Source organism: Ursus americanus, chromosome 6 (assembly GCF_024610735.1).
Source record: "Ursus americanus isolate L20-20 chromosome 6, mUrsAme1.1.p, whole genome shotgun sequence".
In the NCBI taxonomy this organism is placed as follows: Eukaryota; Metazoa; Chordata; class Mammalia; order Carnivora; family Ursidae; genus Ursus; species Ursus americanus.
Window position 1 is genome coordinate 2,842,567 of NC_142132.1, and position 13,229 is coordinate 2,855,795.

At 45.8% G+C, this 13,229-nt stretch overlaps 1 protein-coding gene across 7 annotated transcripts in view; it reads left to right on the forward strand.

Annotated features, from left to right (window-relative positions):
* The first annotated feature begins 304 nt into the window (after positions 1-304).
* C6H10orf143 (chromosome 6 C10orf143 homolog) overlaps positions 305-13,229 on the forward strand; it is a 64,021-nt gene continuing 51,096 nt past the window's right edge. For 2 of the 7 annotated variants that reach the window (XM_045809482.2, XM_045809483.2), the window contains exon 1: positions 567-789. In XM_045809482.2, coding sequence (XP_045665438.1) covers positions 688-789 — 102 coding nt within the window. In that variant the 5' untranslated portion in view covers positions 567-687. Of the gene's footprint in view, positions 417-566; positions 790-13,229 lie in introns of those variants that run through there. The other 5 variants (XR_015724689.1, XR_015724691.1, XR_015724692.1 and 2 more) reach the window with 3 other exon arrangements.

The window sequence follows — 13,229 nt, forward strand, 5'->3', positions numbered from 1 at the left end:
GCCAAAGGCTCGGCTCAGACAGGTGTTTATTAATAGGAGTTTCGCGTGGCCCGGCCTGGACAGGGACTGCCTTCTCCGGGCCCGGCTCCCTTAGGACGCGAGGGCAGCGGAGGGGCAGGCGGCTAAGCCTCGGTCTTCCCTCTGCACCGCCCTCCAGCTTGTTGAGAAAGCCCCGCCCAAGGCAACACCCAGCGGGAGACCCCGGGGCCGCCCCACGGCCGGGGCCGCCCGGAAGTGAGGCCGCCTCCGGGACTACAGTTCCCAGAGACCCGCACCCCAACAGGCTCGCCCACGCGGATTGGCTAGCTGCGCCATCCATCAGCCACCCAGCCACAGGAAGACGGCTGCTGACGGCGCTCAACGGCCAATCACGACAGCAAGGAGCGGGAGCTCCCCCAGCCGATCCACCGACGTAGGTGAGGCGTGGCGGGACGCCAGAGGAGTAGGGTCTTCGGAGAGGTCGGAGAGGTGACAGGCCGGCCCTCCGCGAAATGATGACCTGGAACAGAGGGTCCGTTTTGCCCAGAAGACTCTGGTCCCCGCCACGCCGGTTGCAGTCCCGGCGAGGCCAGGCCCAGGCGGTCCTCGCCCCGCCTCCGTCTCTCATTGGCTCCCTCGGGACACGTGTGGGGGGGGGAAGGAGGCGTGGACATAGTGGCTTGGGCCGGCGACCGCCGTCCGGCGAGGATGAGAGGCCCGCGGATTCGGGCCTGGGGCCGCATGGACACGGTGCTGCCGGGCCGGTGGCGACGGCGGAGGGCGGAGGAGCTTCAGGTTCCGGGGGACGCGGTGAGCCCCCCCGGGGCCTGGGCGTGTGGAATGGGACGGCGGAGCCCTCGGGGCATGCCCCACTGGGCCTCGCGTCTCCACGGGGGCCTTCCCGGGACGAGGCACGGCCGGGGTCGCGCCCGCGCCCTCCTAGGGGGTGGGTGGGGCCAGGGACAGGGGGCGGGGTCGCGACGCTGTCCCGCTCTGTCTCCCTCCGGCCGCGCCTGCGCGGAGACGTGGGAGCCGGGAGCTGCCTGTGCCGCGCTGCCAGAAGGACCGGACCCAGTGTCCCTGACCCGTGCGCGGCCTCGGGGTGTGCGCGCTGCTGCTCCCGAGTCATGCCCCCCACGTGCTGGCGCCGGGCTGGGCGGGGTAGGGCTGCGGGGTTAGCAGACACGCCCGGGTGGAGTGCTTTGAGGGGAGAGATGAGGGTGAGGTGAGATAACTGGTGGTGGGGGCCCCGATCAAGGTCCGGCGGGAGCGTAATCAGGCCTGCGTGAGACTGGAAGGGAAGCAGGATGGGAGACAGGGAATTGCCTAGCCTTTTAGGGACCTGGAGGAAGTCCCGTCGGGTTGGAGCAGCGCTCTGTGACTTCCACCTCCGCTTGCGAATTGGCTGGTTCTCACCCCACCTCCTTTATTTCGTGGTTCCTTGTTAAGAGCACCAAGGAGCCGCCAACGTACCCAGCATCTGAGATCTGTTTTTTTTGCACCTACAGGCTTGATAAGCTCGGAATCTGACCCCGCCCCCGAGTTAATGCAGGCACTGTTTTCTCAGATGTTTTTCACGACGTAACAAGAGTGGCTAGTCTCCTTCCCTGCATGAGCTTCCTCACCCCCACTGCCTGACCACGAAGCCAGTGTCACTTGCGCCCTGTCACAGAAGCACCCCACTTCCAGGGGCCATGTTACCAGGGCACAGGTTAAGCTTCTGTAACAGAGGCTTCAGACCACATTGGCTCCAACAGGTGGAAGCTTGATTCTGCAGCTCATAGTGTGTGGAGGGGAGCAATCCAGGGCAATGGAAGGGGGACCCTAAATACAGGCGTGGGGCCCGTGCTACCCAGATTAGAGACATCCAGGGACCTAGATTCCTCCTGGCTCCTGCACTCCCCAGTGCTGTCCTCTTACACGAGGTCAGCGCTGGGTCATCACTACATTGCTCACATTCCATACTCTGGGAAGTAAATAGTAAAGTGACATAATCATACTGACATCTTAAGAGCTTATTCTGGGAACTCTGGGGAGAATGAAGGGGAGGGCGGTCAGAGTGAAGGCAGGAAGGCAAGGAGTGTGTGGGTTACGAGAGGTGACAGGCTTGGATAGAGAGGACAGTGAGACAGTGAATGTCTCTGAAGGGTCTATATACTTAAGGAACAATGCACAGGTCTTGCTGATAGAGTGGACATGGAAGGTCATGGAAGGGGAGGAATCTGGGCTGGCTCCCCGGGCTGTGACTGGAGCACCTGGGTGGGCTGTGGTGCTGTTACTGAGAGAAAATTGGTGTGGAGAAAAGGAGCTCCACTTGGGACACACCGCATTTTCCATCTTTGGGACATTTAACAGAGGTTACAGATACTGCTAGTCACTGAGTGGTTACCAGGCAGATTATCTGAATTTCACAATAACCTGTTACTGTTCCCAGATTACAAGTGAGGAAGCTGAGGTACAGAGAGGTTAATCAGGTGGCTTGAGGTTACACAGCTAGTAGGGAAATAAGGCTTAGACCCCCACTGTCTGCCTCCTGTCCTCTTAGCGAGGGGGCCCTGTATCTTCCCGACCTCTTAGCTATGGGGCCCTGTTGCCTCTCGTGTGAGGCTTCACAACAAAGTTGTAAATTGGCCATAAAATGATGAAAAGTGTGATGCCACAGGGTATCAGGGACCATGCACCAGAGGTAATTTTTTTTTTTTTTAAGATTTTATTTATTTGACAGACACAGCAAGAGAGGGAACACGAGCAAGGGGGAGTGGGAGAGGGAGAAGCAGGCTTCCTGCTGAGCAGGGAGCCGGCGCAGGGCTCAATCCCAAGACCCTGGGATCATGACCTGAGCTGAAGGCAGATGCTTAATGACTGAGCCACCCAGGCGCCCCACCAGAGGTCATTATTGATCGGAGAAGAAGAAAGGCTTAGAGGAGAAACCTTGGATGATCTTTCAGATTGCAGTGCTGAAACTAAGTGCCCAGCTTGAGGCTGCAGTACTTCCCGGCTGTTACCCAGGTGTAGTGAGTTCCGTGTCTAATTGTCTAGGTGTGTATGGCCTCTTAATCTGATAAAGTCCTTGTTTATATTGTGTTGTGCCTTGGTCTTTGATCTAATAATCCAGATTGAGTTCAATGAAGTATCCAAGTCCTTGTCCTGAGTTTTCTGTTCTCTCTCCTCTTTCTCTCTGTCACACACCCCCTTCTAGAATTTGGTTACGTGGAAAGTGCAACCCATTTCCTACCTCTGTTCACAGATTAGTGGCTCTACAGCCTGTGCGTTATAACTACCAGTGGAGTTTTGGAAACTGCAGCAGCCAGGACCCATCTCTGTAATAGCTTCACAAGTGATTCTCAGGCAGAGCCAGAGGCAGCCATCTGCTGTAATCCCCCGAGTATCCTGACTGAGGGAAGGGTACCTCATGTGGTGACACGTGGAGCAGTTACGTATCATTTAGGGTTTATCATTTCTGTTAGGTAAACGTGTTTTGAGCACCTGTTGTATAGCAAGCAGTATTCTAGGCTCTGCAAAAAGAAAAGTGAAATCCTTGGTTGGATTGACCCTGAGACTTGGGGGCATCCAGTGCTTCGCTCTTTCAGGCCTCCTGCCCACGGCAGAGTCACCACACTACATATTCCAGGAGGAAAGCGCATGCCCAGAACACTGAGAGTCATGCATAGTCTGTCCTGTTCGTGAAGACACTCCTTCCAGACGACCTCTGTAAAAAGCAGGTTCTCAATGTCTGGGCTCACAATCGAATTGGTCTCTTTTCTGGTTTCCTCTGGATTGATCCAAGATCCCTTTTTCCAGCTTTTGATTCCTAGGGATAAGTGGCCATTTCCTCTATTGTAATTTCCTTTGATTCTTTGTCGGTATCCTGTAGAAGTAACATATCAGGATGCATTAATTAATTGGCTGTTGACTTTTTTTTTTATTGTTTATCGCTTGTTTTTTTAAAAACATTTTTACCTTAGTATTTCTTTTTTGGTAGGTACTTTTTTAAGTTGAAGTATAAGGTACATACAGTATTACATTACTTTCAGGTGTACAATATAATTATTCAACAATTTCATACATTACTCCGTGCTCGTCACAGTAAGTGTACTCTGAATCCCCTTTATGTCATCCGTCCTCCCACCCACCTCCCCTGTGGCAACCACCAGTCTGTTCTCTTTATATAAGAGGGTATTTTGGTCTCCTTTTGTTTGTTCCTTTGTTCTGTTTCTTAAATTCTGTATATGCAAAACCATATGGTGTTTGTCTTTTTCTGACTGATTTATTTCACTTAGCATTATATCTTCTAGGTCAGTCCCTGTTGCAAATGGCAAGACATCAGTCCTTTTTGTGGCTAGGTAATATTCCGTTGTGTATATATACGGCATCTTTTTTATCCATATATCTGTGGATGGACACTTGCGCTGCTTTCACATCTTGGCTTTTGTAGATGATGCTGCTCTGAACATAGGGGCGCATGTATCTTTTTGCATTAGTGTTTTCATTTTCGTTGGGTAAATACCCAGTCATGGAATTATTGGATCATATACTAATTCTATTTTTAATTTTTTGAGAACCTCCATACTGTTTTCTACAATGGTTGCACAGTTTGCATTCCCACCAGTGGTGCACGAGGGTTCCTTTTCCTCCATATCCACACCAACACTTGTTATTTCTTATAGTTTTGATTTTAACCGTTCTGACAGGTGTAAGGTGACAGCTCATTGCTTTGCATTTCTGTGGTGATTGATGTTGAGCTTGTTTTCATGTGTCTATTGGCCATTTGTGTGTCTTCTTTGGAAGAATGTCTATTCATGTCATGCCCTTTTATTGGATTGAGTTTTTTGGTGTTGAGTTGTAGGAGTTCTTCATATATTTTGGATATTAACCCTTTATTGTATATATCATTTGCAAATATCTTCTCCCATTCAGTAGGTTGCCTTTTTGTTTTATTGGTTGTTTCCTTTGCTGTGCAAAAGCTTTTTATTTTGAAGTAGACCCGATAGATTATTTTTGCTTTTGTGTCCCTTGCCTCAGGAGACATATCTAGAAAGGAGTTGCTGTGGCCAATGTCAAAGAGGTTGCTGCCTGTGTTTTCTTCTAGGATTTTTATAGTTTCAGGTCTCACATTTAGGTCTTTTTTTTTTTTTTTTGTAAGATTTTATTTATTTATTTGACAGAGAGAGACAGCCAGCGAGATAGGGAACACAAGCAGGGGGAGTGGGAGAGGAAGAAGCAGGCTCCTAGCGGAGAAGCCTGATGTGAGGCTCAATCCCAGAACGCTGGGATCACGCCCTGAGCCGAAGGCAGACGCTTAGCGACTGCGCCACCCAGGTGCCCCTCACATTTAGGTCTTTAATCCATTTTGAATTTATTTTTGTGTACGATGCCAGAAAGTGGTCCAGTTTCATTGTTTTGCATGTAGCTGTCCAGTTTTCCTAACACCATTTGTCGAAGAGGCTGTCTTTTCCCCGTTGCATATTCTTGCCTCCTTTGTCATAGATTAATTGACCATATAATTGTGGTTTTATTTTTGGGTTCTCTAGTCTGTTCTGTTGATCTCTGTGTCTGTTTTTGTCCCAGTACCATGCTGTTTTGATTACTACAGCTTTGTAGAGTATCTTGAAATCTGGGGTTGTGATAGCTCCAGCTTTGTTCTTCTTTCTCAAGATTGTTTTGGCTATTAGGGGTCTTTTCTGGTTTCCTACAAATTTTAATATTTTTTTTTTAGTTCTGTAAAGAATGTTCTTAGCATTTGGTAGGGATTGCTTTAAATTTATAGATTGCTTTGGGTAGTATGGACATTTTAACATCATTGGTTCTTCCAGTTCATGAGCATGGGATATCTTTCTATTTGTTTGTGTCTTTAATTTCTTTTCATCAGTTTTATAGTTTTCAGAGTGCAGGTCTTTCATCTCTTTGGTTCAGTTTATTCCTAGGTGTTTTATTACTTTTGGTGCAATTATAAATGGGATTGTTTTCTTACTTTCTCTTTCTGCTACTTCATTATTAGTGTATAGAAGTGCAACGGATTTCTGTGTATTAATTTTGTATCCTGAGACTACTGAACGTTTTTGATGCAACTGTGGAAATTTTGATGTGAATAAATTAAAAAGTTCCAATCTACCATTTTCACCAATTCTTGGTATTATGAATAGTTGCCTCTAAAATCAAGGGCTGAGGATATCCTATATCCACTTTGCTCTGTTTATAACTTTTAGACCTGCCTTTGCTAGTACTTGAAAAATTATCCAGTTAATTAAGCTAGTAGTCCTTGTCAGCAAAACCACTTAGACATGTTGATGGCTTTAACTCCATTCAAGTAACCCTACGGGGTCTAACTTGTACAGAGAGAAAATTTGGAATTAAATTTGCTTGTTTCACCCTGTAGGATGTAGATTTTATAGCTCATCTGCTAAGCAGGATCCCAGCTGTGAGAACCTAATGAGTATCGGCAGTGGTGCCGACCCCAGCAAAACCCTTCACTCTGCCTTTCTGTGGTCACTCTTTTCATTCAAGATAATTGCAACCCATGCCTCAAGAAACAAGTTAATTCTCTCACTCATTTGTAGTTTTAAGGTTACTCTGTCGAGCTGCTTTTACTGTCTGTTCTACTCAGTTTAACTGTATTCAGGCTTCTTCCTATCTAAATGAAGAGAAGTTTACCAATAATTCATCTTTGCTTATATCTCTGATACACATGTTCACACTGCCACCTGCACAGAGCCTTGATCATTTCTAGCTTTTGGCAGATTTCCTTATATATGATGCAGAAAAGTCAAAATGAGGTAATGGTCTGTTGGGGGTACTTGACCACGCTTTGGGGGGGATCTTTCAGGTGTCTGTCAGGCTCAGCAGCCATGGCTGGACTATGATGTATGTGTCTTCTGCTTCTTCAGTTATCAGATGCCCAGAGTCAAGCAAGGCATGTAGTAGGTGTTTAGCAAATACTTTTTAGCTGATTAACATGTCGAGGGTGTGTGTGTCTCTAACTGGAAAGAAACGAAGGGAGGATCACATTAATGCATAAAATCATTGGTACTTTCAGAGTATCATTTATTTAGGGAAAATTATAATTTGGCTGGTAAAGCCCCAGCAGTGTGCCCCATCCTCACCCTCATGGTCATGACTGCAGCTCGTGTCTTTTCAGTTTCTCTCTTGTGTTTATTATCAAAACAACGTTGTTTAGCTGCTTTTTTCTTTCAAGTGTACAAGGAGGTGATTTTTTTGGTGAATTTGCAGGTGTGCAGCCATCACCCCCAGTTTTAGAGCACTTCCGTTGCCTCGTTTGTGCCCAGTTTGCAGTAACCCCAATCCCTCCCCCAGCTCCCGGCAACTGCTAATCTTTTTATTTTTCTAGATTTCCATTTTCTGGACTTTTCGTGTGCTTTTTCTTGCAGCTGGCTTCTTTCACTTAGCGTGGTGTTTTTCAGGTTCGTCCACAGTGAACCATGTATCTGTAGCTTGTTCCTTTTTATTGCTAAATAATACTCCATTGTACTAATATACCACATTTTGTTTATCAATTTTTCATTTGATAGACATTGTGTTGTTTATCCTTCTTGGCTATTATGAATAATGCTGAAAATTCGGAAAAGTCACGTGCAGATGTTGGTTTCCCTCTCTTAGATAGGCATGGAGGACTGGAATTGCTGGTGCGTGTTGCTGGAGGGGCTGCCATGCTTTTTCCATAGTGGCACGTTCTGCATCCCCACTGGCAGCCTCTAGAGGGCTCCAGTGAGTCCGCAGTCTCTGGTGTCTGATTACAGTCCTTCTAGTAGGTATGCAGTTAGGGGTCTCACTGTGATTCTAATCTGCACTTCTGTAGGGATTTGCTGTTGGACATCTTTTCATGGGCTTTTTTTATCAGTCATAAGTTTTTTGGTGAATTATTCAAAACTTTTGGTCATATTTAAAAACAGCTTTGTTTATAATTTACATACGATAAAGTTCACTCTTTTAAAGTACACAGGTCAGTGGCTTTAACATATTTACAGAGCTGTGTAAATATCTCCATAATCTAAATAAAGAACATTTTCATGACCAAAAAGAAACCTGGTTCCCTTGGGCAGTCACTCTCTTTCACCCTCCCCTAGCCCTTAGCAGCTACCGGTTGACCTTCTATCTCTATCAGTTTGTCTGTTCTAGACAATTCATGTACACAGAATCACAATATTTGGCCTTTTGTGACTGGCTTCTTTCACTTGGCCTGATAATGTTTCTGAGGTTCACCCACGTTGAAATCATGTATCAGTATCTTACTCCTTTCTGTTGGTAAATAATATTACATTGCGTGTCTATACCACATTTTGTTTATCTGTTATTCAGTTGATGGACATTTGGGTTGTTTGTACTTCTGAGATTTTATAAGTAATGCTGCTGTGAGCATTCATATGCAAGTGTTTGCGTGGACATATGTTTTCATTTCTCATGGGTAGTTTTTCAGTTGTGGAATTGCTGGGCCATACGGTAACCAGATGCTTAACATTTTGAGGAATGGTCAGAATGTTTTCCAAAGCAGCTGCACCATTTACATTCTCACCAACACGGATTGAGGGTTTTAGTTTCTCCACACCTTTGCCAACACTTGTTATTGTCTTTCTGATTATAGCCATTCTAGTGGTTAGGAACTGGTATCCCATTGTGTTTTTGATTTGCATTTTTCTAATGACAAATGATGTTAAATGTCTTTTCACGTATTTACTGGCCTTTTGTATATCTTTGTTGGGGAAATCACTATTCAAATCCTTTGCCCACTTAAAAAAAAACTATGTCATCTTCTTGAATTGAAAGACTTCTTTTTTTTTTTTTTTTTAAAGATTTTATTTATTTATTCGACAGGGTAGAGACAGCCAGCGAGAGAGGGAACACAAGCAGGGGGAGTGGGAGAGGAAGAAGCAGGCTCATAGCAGAGGAGCCTGATGTGGGGCTCGATCCCACAACACCGGGATCACGCCCTGAGCCGAAGGCAGACGCTCAACCGCTGTGCCACCCAGGCGCCCCAAAAGACTTCTTTATGTATTCTGGATACATGTCTTTTAACATATAGATGATGTGTAAACGTTTGCTCCAAGAATGTGGCTTGTCTTTTTACTTTCTTAATGGTGCCTTTCAGTGCCCCAAAGTTTTGGATATTGATGAAGTCCAGTTTATCAGTTTGTTTCTTTATAGATCATGCTTTTGCCTAAGATTAGAATTCTTTGCCTAAGATTACAGAGGTCTTGTCCAATGTTCCCCTCTAAAAATTTTTTTGCTTTTAGCACTTAACATTTAGCTCTCTGATCCTTTTTGTGTTAATGTTTGTGTATGGTGTGTAGGTAGCGCCCTGAGTTCCTCCTTTTGCGCATGAACCTTGAATCATGCCTGTACCATTTCTGATGAAGACTGTGCTTGCTCCGTTGAATTGTCTCGGCACCTTTGTCAAAAGTCAGTTCACCGTAAACGTACAGGTTTATTTCTGGATTCTCAGTGCTGTTCCATTGATCTGTACGTTTATCCCTATGCCAGTAACACACCGTCTTGGTATTTGCAGATTTTTTTAAGTTTACAGTAAGTTTTGAAATCTTTTTCATACACTGTTTGGTTTTTAGTGCTTCTCTGGTTGTATTTTTCAGTCTTGTCTCCCCAGTTACTGAAAGCCCACTGAAGACCCAGCACTGTCATTTCAGATCACCAGACTCCACCCAAGTTAGTTTGGGTTTTTGGATTTCATTTTTCTCATCTACAAAATAGAAATAAAATTTCTTACCCTTCCTATGTCATGAGGTCGTTAAAATTAAAAGGATCAAATGAAGTAACAAATGTGGAAACGTTCTTAAACTGTAGTTTTTATAATTGTGAACGACCTTTATTAGCCCTACCTGTGGTGAGTAAATTTGTACACCTGTTTTCCTAGATCCTTCATTTAATCAGGTGCAACTTCGGTTTTTGGGGACTTCCTAAATCTCGCAAGCCTGTACTTGATACTCAGTAAGTCTAGTGTGTTCATTCATGTTTTTTACTTTAATTCCAAGTGGGACTGTGGCTTTTTTGTTGTTGTTTTGTGTTGTTTTTGTTTTATTTTCCTTTGTTGTCTTCCTCTAGGTCACTAGTCCGACGGGAATTAAGTTGTCACTCTTGCTTTTGACTACGGTCTTAGACTGGTCCTCTTCCCTAAACCTCCCTGTGTTCCTGCCAGACGGGCTGAGGGGTGTGGGCTGGGAAGCCCATGTACGGTAGGATGACACGTCTTCCAAAAAGTGGTCCCAGCTGAGTGAAGCACAACATCAAGATGTCAGATCCATGTGGCTAAAGGTTTAGTGTGCCCTGAGAGCGTGGAGTGGAGAGGAGGGATCCTAACTTCTGGTCCCTGTGCTGGACACTGTGTCAGGTTTTGCTGTCCTGAGTCTTCCAAGAAGGTGAACCTCCCAGAGGGCAAGGTCGTTTTCCAGATGACAGTGTTATTGAACAAGAATCTGTGCTCGATGGAAACTGTGTTTTCTCTCCACATGACTGTCTGTAGGGCCTTATTCGTGTTCCAGCATTAATGGTTCTGTATTCCGGGCTGGTGGACATCTGCATCCGCGCCTCCAGCAAAAGTAAACTGTCTTTACTAAACTTTACTAAACAGCCTCACTCAGCAAACTGTTTCTGGTAACTAGGACTCAACAAACCAGGATTACACATTGCTAATACAAATGATCTTTAGACAAAAGGCCATTAGTCAATAAAAATCCCCACAATACCTTCAGAATGAAAGATTGGGTTAGTGTGTGTGTGTGTGTGTGTGTGTGTGTGTGTGTGTGTATGTGTATGTGTAGAGAGAGACTCACCATTAACTGCATTCTGAATTCTAGTGATTTACATCAGTATTCTGTCCAGAGTATGTATGCTTAACTGGTGTACTAGTGTATGTATTAAAGATGCTTATAATTCAAGGTGTTTAATTTTTTAGGAATTAAGCCATTTTTTTGCTGTGCAGATTGGAGAGAATACAGGGTGCTTTTCTGTTGAAGTGTTCAGGAAGTTGGCATCTTTTTCTTCTCCACACTCCTCTGGGGTGTAGAGCGGGGGAACAGGTTTCCAGAGGTGGCCCAGGCCTGTGCTCTGTGGGTTTGTGCCCCCTCTTCTGGCTCACCAGTGTGTTCCAGGTGCGTCGTGAAGATGCGCACAGTCTGCTTTCTGTGATTCCGCCGAATCGTGAAGCCTGTGACACTCCTCCCTCCCCTGTGCCCCACTCATCCCGCTGGGCCCCATCGCTTCTAATAAAGGAGAAAGCCCACGGCAACAAAGGGGGGCTCGCACCTCCTCACCTCACCTTCGCTGAGACCTGCCAGGGGTTTTCGTTCTGTCATTGAGGCGACACAATACATAGTTTATATTTTAATTAATGCGTCTTATCAGGTGTCTTCTCTTAGCCGACCGTGTTTCTGTTTCAACTGTCCTCTGGTGAGGTTGCTATTCAATTGATATTCAATTATTGTTAAGTAATGGGGTCTTTGTGTATACTTGGGGTTTTAATTTTGTTTATACAGTGCAAGTGTCATCTTAGTTGGGTGGTAAATCTTCATCCGCCTTTATGAAGGCTGACATATCCTGTCCAGGAGGGAGTAAGAGTGAGCCCTGTAACACAGCCCTGGGGTTAAATGCCTCTGCAGCCTTCATTTGCCTTTGGTCCAGGCCGATCCATAATAACTGCACAATTTGCCAAGTAAGTGTACAGGTCAATAGCGTATGTAGTCAGCTCTCAGTAATCCACCATAAATAGCAGAAGACATGAATAATTTAATCCACTCAGCTGGTCGGGAGCCCCCAAGCAGGTAACCCCCATGTCCCCCAGAGGAGCCCAGCTCTAACCGCCCACCTAGGTACCAGCATGACTCCCCCTTTAGCCTGCCACCGGGTGTGGGGATCCAATTCCCCAACCGCCTGAGCCACTTAAAGAATGTCGGCTCGTCTCCGTGGATGATCACAAGTCTGCTGACCTTAATGTGCCGAATGTTATTTGACCCCACACAGAAATGCTTTAGAACGCTCTTCCAGTGTTTTAGGGTTCATCCAGAAAGTACGGGTTCTAGCTCAGAGTCACCCGTCTGCGCCCCTTTGCTTTCCTTTCTGGCAAGTCTGATGTTGTTCAGAAGGGAGCAGGGAAGGAATATTGCTGTCAGCCCTGTGGTGTTACTGATGGGGGAGCTTGAAGCCTGTGTATAAAATGACGTGGGTCGTAGTTAATGTGTCCACTTTTCCCTTTAGCCCAGATTGTGGGAAGTTGGCAATAAACCAGTTTTACACATTGTGCTTGTGCTGACAGCATAAAGATTGAGTACATCCTGAGTAACCGGAGATCTAGGTCCTTGGTCTTCCTGGGTATTTTCATCTGACTTGGGCAAAGGCACAGAAGGCCGCGTTCTTTGCAAATGTCTTGAAGATGATTAGTGGGATTACTGTAGTATTCTGGAGAAGAAGGATTGGATGTACTCCCATAGACCAGAAAACCACACAGATGTCAAATTAAGGTTAACGAGGGTGCTGAGGAGAGCCCTTCCATGTAAAGAAGGACACTCAAAAAGCACCAGGGCTGGGGCAGCTGCTTCACGTGGAGACGCCGGGGCAGTGGAGGATGCCCGCTTCTCTTGGACCTGCCATGCTGTGTGGCCACTGCGCCCGTTCTGCTAGTGTGGGTGTCTTCTGTGCAGACATACTGGCTGAGCTACAGAGGGTGGTCATTCTGCTCTCCACTGTGGGGGCCACATGGCTTTGCAAGTATTTTTTATGGTTTATTTTAAGAGGGCTGTTGACAGGTTTTAGAAACTCTGGAGCAGGGTGTCTAGGGTAGGAAGAGTCTGGAAAACATCTCAGGTGTGGGAGAGTGAAAGGCGGTAGGAATGGTTGGTTAGAGAGAGGAAACCGCACAGGTACCTGAGCTCGATATGCAGACATCTGGAAGGATGTTTATCTCCTGCTTGAGGGACTATTTATTTTATGTTGCTCAGAAGGGAAAAATTAGAATCAGTGGGTTGAGATTATGGGAAAGCAATTTGGCTTAAATCAGTATTTCTAGAAGTGTGGTACACATACTACCAGGGGTATGAGATATTTTTTTTCCTTCATTTTTAAAAACTTTATTTCAGAATAGTTATAGATTTACAGAAAGTTTCCCCCAAGAAAATAATATAGAGAATTCAGGTATACCTTCAGCTAGACAACTTACGTAGTGATAGTACAGCAAGTGTGCTGTGAAATTAGTCCTGGTGAAGTGCTCTTAACTACACTAGACCTTCTCCTGT